The following is a 6,721-nucleotide window of genomic DNA, read 5'->3' on the forward strand; positions in this document are numbered from 1 at the left end:
CTGACATTAAACACTTGACATCATCTATTCAATCTCTCTGTGTGGCACTCCAGGAAACCCATCTAAAACCTGGAGAAAATATTTATTTAAAAGGATTCGATCTCTACCGCAAGGATGATGATAGCCACAACCATGCCAGTGGNTGGTCGCTGTTGACCAGTGCTTGTTGCACTTTACAAGGAAGTAATGATTATTACAAAATACAATGATTATGTACACAGTACACGCTGCCACGGAGGTGGAACAGCAAACAACAGAAGGATTAGTTACAATTAAAATAGGGGGTGATAACAATATTTGCTTTTGGAAGCCCGAGTATGGAAACATGCAGGAATCCCGGAATATTACGTTATACAGTATAAAGAGTATTGCAGAGAGCGATAAACAATCTGTTGATGAGTACCAAAGAATGGCAAATAGCCCTAGACAATAAACCGTGAGAAAGTGGCTACATAGCCAGAGCGGTTCACACGTTACCATGCGTGCTGGCAGGCAGGGAGGGGGTGCGTATAAGCATTTTACAATAACTGGAGATACAGCAAAAAGGGAAATTACAAAAAAAGAGGGATAAAGCCCCGATGAGCTAAAGATTACATAGAGTAACACTGGAATGAGAATATTTACATAAAGTACACTGAAGGCAGTGGTCGAGGTAGCTGCAGAAGGTAGCGGGTAGCTTGAGGAGTCCACTTGGTCAATACCCGTAGGAAAGTCAATACGGAAAGCAGTGCAAGAGTTCACAAAGTTTGTTAGTTGGGTAAAGCTTTCCTTATGGGTGCAGAGGAAGTCCAAGTTTGGAGGCCATGATTGTCCATGAGAGATGCAGTAGTTTTTTAGTTCACTTCTGGCTGTCTCGTAGAATGAACAGTTAAATAAAATGTGAAAGGTATCTCCTTCAGTGGTGTTGTTGCATGTGCAGGTCGAGTTGCTTCGTCTTCCGATTCTGTAGAGGTAGGACAGGATGTTGCCATGTCCGGTTAGGCATTGAGACAGGGAAAACGACGGAGTGATATAGTGATAATTCTGTCTTTTGTGTATTGATGGCATGAAGCTGAACGTCATGCGGCCAGTTGCTGAGTTGTTCCATTCGTTCTCCCAAAGGTCTATGTTGCAGTCGTATATCTGGTTTTTGATGTAGGTGATAGGAAGAAGACCGAAGGACGGTTTTATGAGTAGTTCCGCTGCCCGTTTGGCCAATTTGTCGGCCCTTTCGTTACCCGGAATATTCGTGTGGCCGGGAACCCAGCCAAAAGAAATATTCCTGTAGCGGTTAAGATTATTTGTGAGATGGTTTAGTTTAATTCCCGTGTCTGTAAGCTATTTGGCACCATTGATCACACTGAGCACGTTTTTCTATCAGTGAAAAAGTTGATACTGCCCTTAAAGCTGTGGAGGTGCTTTGTGATGGTAGAGAGAGCCTTGTACATTGCCCACAGCTCTGCTTGATTGCTAGAGCAGTGGGCCCAGAGCTTGTGGAGTTCTTCGTGGATCACCTTGTTGGAAGAAGTCTCGTAAATAACAAAGGCCGATCCAGTGCCTAGGTCGTTGTTTGCACTGTTGGTGAAGACGTGCCAATCGGCAACATGCACATTGGGGTTGCCATCGGCCCTGATCAGATTAGTGGTGGTGGTAGCTGGATGGAAAAGAGTTGCGTAGTTCGTGAAGTGTCTATCTATACCATGATGAATTATTTTGTGTGCTATTTCAGTGGTGGGGATTTGGCTGCTAGCAACCATAGTCTGTATTTTGTCGCCCGCAAGGTCCTTGAAATTACCCTGCATAAGATGCCATTTCCATACCATTGTCTTAATCTTGACGTAGATCGGAGTTATATTGGCTTGGGTAAGAAGAGCATCAGTAGGTGCCGTATGGTACGCTTTACAGATGCGGATAGCAAAGCCCCTTTGGGTAGATAAAAGTTTCCTTTCTTTGTGGATAATAGACGCTTTGTGACCCCAGAGCTCAGCGGCGTAAAGTAACGCTGGCTCGATCGCACCTTTATAGATGACTTTACAATGCTTGGCCGTGAGGCCCCAGTTGTTTCTCGCAATGTGATGCATCATGTTCGATTTTTGCTTTATTTTGTGGCAGATGGTCTCAATATGGTGGTTCCAGCTCAGGGTTGGGTCGAGGTGAACTCCCAAGTACTTAATAATAGGTTTAATTTTGATTTTGTTGCCATTTAGGTAAATACAAGGGGGCCTTTGGAGCTGTTTGCGACGTGATTTCCTCATGCAGACAAGGCCTTCGCACTTGCTGTAGTTCAGAGGCAATTTGTATCGCTCGCTCCAATCGTGTATCTTGTCGAGGATTTCGTTTGCCCTTTGCTGAAGCTTGCCGCTATTTTGGTGCCGAATCATGACAATAGTATCGTCGGCGAAGCCCTGTATTTGAATATCGTCAGTGTTGTGAATTGTTTTAAGGAGGTCGTCGTATACAACGTTCCAAAGGCCCGGGCCACACCGGGACCCCTGGGGGCAGCCACGATTAACATTCTTTGTGATATTTAGCCCGCCTGAGAAAAAGCCCACTTTTCTGTCAGTCAGATAGCTGGCCAAAAGGCCATAAATGTTATCGGGGCAGTTTGTGTCTCTTAGTTTCTTCAGAATGGCCGGCTACCAAAGGTGGTCAAATGTTTTCTTAAAATCCACATTTACCAATAAGGCGTGTTTATCCAGGGCCTAAGCGTTGTTAACAAACCTCACGACATTATTGATGGCCGTAAGCGTGGAGTATCCAGGCCTGAAACCATATTGATTGGCGTTGAGACACTTATTGCTTGTCCCCTCGATGTGGGTTCCTGTCCGTGGTGAGGGGACCTCCCAGAGATGGTTTAGTAACTCTTCTTTACCATCCCTGGGATCCGAACGCCCACCCACGTGTTTGCCGTGCGTTGTGTCCCGTATGCCGGAAAAGGGGATCCTGGTAGTTGAGGGGCAACATAACGTCCCCAACACACTGCTTTGGCCCCTGCTTCGGATAAACGGGAGGCTCAAATCAGGCTTCGTTTGAGTCAATCGGCTGGTCGTTGAGTCATTTGACCTCGGCCTGGAGTCAACTGATCGATTCAGACCGGGCGGACATGTCAGACAAGATGTGCTCTTCTCGACTGTATTGTGATGGTATAGCTCCTGGGAAACCCTGGTGTGACAGTCTATGGGAGTCCCCCATGTGACGGCATCCCCTTGTTGGGCCCCATGGTGGGGGGGGTCACTAGGAGCCGAATAATTAAATATCAATCATGGACCCAAAAACTTTTAAACATTTTGACAAAGCGACAACATCGACGACAAAAGAAAAGACCTCCAGCCAACCTGCTTACTTAATAGTGCACGCAACTGGAGAAAAACCCCTCGCTAAGTGTTCTCCTTTTTTCATCCAAAAGCTTTTCGAATCAACCATTGGGCATTTAAAAAAGATCCAAAAATTGAGGTCAGGGGACCTACTAGTGGAAACAGCCTCCCCTCAACAAACAACAAAGCTTTCAACAATGAAGACTCTTGGAGACATGGGAATATTAGTCACACCACACAGAAGTTTGAACTCATCACGTGGTGTGATATCTGAGTTTGATTTGATGTCTGAAGACGAATCAGACATTCAGATTGGCCTGTTNTATGGACAGAACATACTTTTCCTTGGAAGCTATCTATCATTATTTTCATTCCCAAGCCAGGTAAAGACAGCAAGAATTTGTCTAAGTACAGACCAATCTCTGACAAGTTGCCTGTTTAAACTTTTTTAAAGGATGGTAAACAGACGTCTCATGTATTTCTTAGAGAAAAATGAATACTTTTCACCACATCAGTGTGGTTTTCGTAGGAACAGAAGTACACCAGATAACTTAGTAAACCTCGAAACATATATATGCGAAGCATTTGTTTGATGACAGCACTTAGTGTCTGTGTTTTTCGATATAGAGAAGGCTTATGATGGCTGTTGGCGATACGGGATACTTAGTGATCTGTACGAATTCTGGTTGCAGGGTAATTTGCTAATTTTTATAAAAAACTTTTTACAGAATTGAAGATTCCAAGTCAGGATGGGCAACACACTATCTAGGCTCTTTACACAAGAAGGTGTTCCTTAAGGTTATATTTTGAATTTGACTCTGTTTCTAATCAAAATTAACAGCATAGCTAACTGTCTTACCTCTAGTGTGAAACAATCTCTGTATGTGGATGACTTTCAGATCTCTTGCCAGTCTAGCAACATGAGTTTTATCGAGAGACAACTGCAAACCTCCTTAAATCGCATAGACAATTGGTGCAAGACCAATGGTTTCACTTCTAACACGGAGAAGACCTTGTGCATACACTTTTGCCAAAGGTGTGGTTTGCACCTGGACCCTGAAATTTACCTAAATGGGATTAAAATTCCAATGGTGAATTAGGCTAAGTTTCTAGGTATTATATTCGAACAAAAACTGACTTTTTTGCAACTGACATTTTGCGCAATTTGAAGAGCAGATGTCTAAAATCTCTAAACGTTTTAAAGGTACTATGCTGCTCATTTTGGGGAGCAGACAAAGTTTCTATTCTCAGAATTTCTAGGGCCCTTGTCTGCTCTAAGCTGGACTACGGTTACATTGTTTATTGCTCTGCACGAGAATGTACTCTGGATGCTGGATCCAATCCATCATCTATCTTTGCATTAATGCACTAGGGCATTTCAAACTTCTCCTGTCTAAACTTTGTATGTGGATGCTTATGAGCTTCCACTATCTCTGAGGAGGGAACAGTTGTCACTGTTTTATTACATTAAACAAAAATCTCAGAAAAATCTTCCAGCTGATTGTCCAGATACTCAGCTGAAAAGAGTATTTGTTGCTTGGACAAGTAGTGTCCCTACATTGAACATAAGAATGGAGAATGTAAGCAGCATGATTGACCTTAACACAAGCAACATCGTTCATGTTGAAGTTAATAGTATTTCACTTTGGTCAACCCCAGCGATAGAAGTTGATTTAAGCTTAAAGCAGTTCCCCAAAGAAACCACACTAGTTTATGTCTATAGACAGCACTTCGCAGAAATTCAAAATTGTGACAGGAATTTTAGATCCATCAGTGTAAATAGGAATTAATCAGATAATTATGTTGGCTCAGCCTTTGTTTGTTAGGATGAAATCGTGGCAGAACAAATTTCACCAAATTCTTTCATCTTTTCTGTGGAGGTGCAGGCTATTTATTTAGCCCTAAAGTATATAAATAGTAAAGCTCATCATTGCTGCGTGATTTACACTGACTCAGTTAGTGCACTTCAGACTTTGATCTCGTGTGTACCTAGTTCTCACTCTATAGTGATTAAAATTCAGGAACTATTTTGTCATCTTACTATGTGCAACTCCTCTATAAAGTTTTGTTGGGTTCCAGGCCACGTGGGTATATGAGGAAATGAAGCTGACACAGCTGCAAAGGCAGGTAATCCTTCACTGCATGCAATGCTTATTGAAGAAAGCGATTTGAAGCTGGTAGTTTAAAAACGACTAGCGGAGAAATGGCAAACCATGTGGAATGCACAAACCCACAATAAACTACACGAGATCAAACTTTTGGTTGAAAATTGGATATATAATAGGCATTATGATAGGAGATCTGAGGGTTTCTTTTCTAGTCTGAGAATTGGACACACTCGACTGACTCATCAATACTTTTTGAAGAGTGATGATGAATCTGTATGTTAATATTGTAATTGTACTGTAAGTGTTAAACACATACTTTTCAACTGCGTTGCTCTTTATGAATGTCGTAGACAGAATTTTGGAAATGCAATTTTGAGAGAGATTTATGGCCAGAGGCCAAATCTTGATNTTGCCATCCTTCGTTACGGCAGGATATCTGCGCTGCCCTGTTCGTCCATACGTTCCAAACCCGCTGCGTTGCTTCAAATGCCAGCGATTTGGACATTCTCAGACCTCCTGCCGAGGCAAAAGCTTATGTGCACAGTGTGGTACTGAAGGTCATGACAGTACCGAATGCAAAAGTACACCACACTGTGTGAACTGTAAAGATGCCCATCCTGCCTATTCCAGGAAATGCCCTGCATGGCAAAGAGAAAAGGAGATTCAACGGGTGAAAACTGTAAAAAATGTATCATACCCAGAAGCCCGTCGCATGGTCACTCCAAGTGCACCATTGCAGCAGAAGACATTTGCTAGTGTGTTGAAATCCACTAAGACATGTGGGGTTCAAACAGATATTTCTGTATCCTCAAGTGAATCTCTTACTCGCCATGCAAAATGCTTATTGATTGCATCTGCACAATCAGAAGAAAAGGAGAACACAAAGACTAAAACATCTGTAACTAAAACGGGAGTAACAACCAGAAATGTGGGTTCTAAAAAAGCCAGTAAGAACCCACTTAACAAAGAGTGAAANTGTTTTCTTATTTATATTGTATATTTCTGTTGTTGTCGTTGTTTATTTATTCATTTATTTAATTATGTTTTATGTTTGGTATCTGTGATGTTTAAAATTTTTATTATTTGCTCTGGTGCAGCTTTGCCTACATGGCTCTTGTGCCAAAAAACTAAAACCAACCAACTAATTAGCAGATAGAGCATTTTTGTTAAAACACTTCGGCTCTAGCGTATATATGTAAGTAATGGTTTTGGAAGACGAAGTTGTATAAACTGTTTATTGTTCAGCCGAAAAGCATCAGCTTGAAGATTAAACTGAGATTTGTGACTTCGAATTCTAATTATTTTTCTCTCCAATTGCTC

The 6,721-nt window shown here is 42.1% G+C and overlaps 1 protein-coding gene across 1 annotated transcript; it reads left to right on the plus strand.

The window, feature by feature from the left end:
• The first annotated feature begins 5,786 nt into the window (after positions 1–5,786).
• LOC111638946 lies at positions 5,787–6,374 on the plus strand. The gene has a single exon (XM_023384727.1). It carries the CDS (start codon positions 5,787–5,789, stop codon positions 6,372–6,374), a length of 588 nt encoding a protein of 195 aa, XP_023240495.1.
• Positions 6,375–6,721: the final 347 nt, after the last annotated feature.

Source organism: Centruroides sculpturatus, unplaced genomic scaffold (assembly GCF_000671375.1).
Source record: "Centruroides sculpturatus isolate CEXI.00-Female unplaced genomic scaffold, Cexi_2.0 scaffold1249, whole genome shotgun sequence".
Classification (NCBI taxonomy): Eukaryota; Metazoa; Arthropoda; class Arachnida; order Scorpiones; family Buthidae; genus Centruroides; species Centruroides sculpturatus.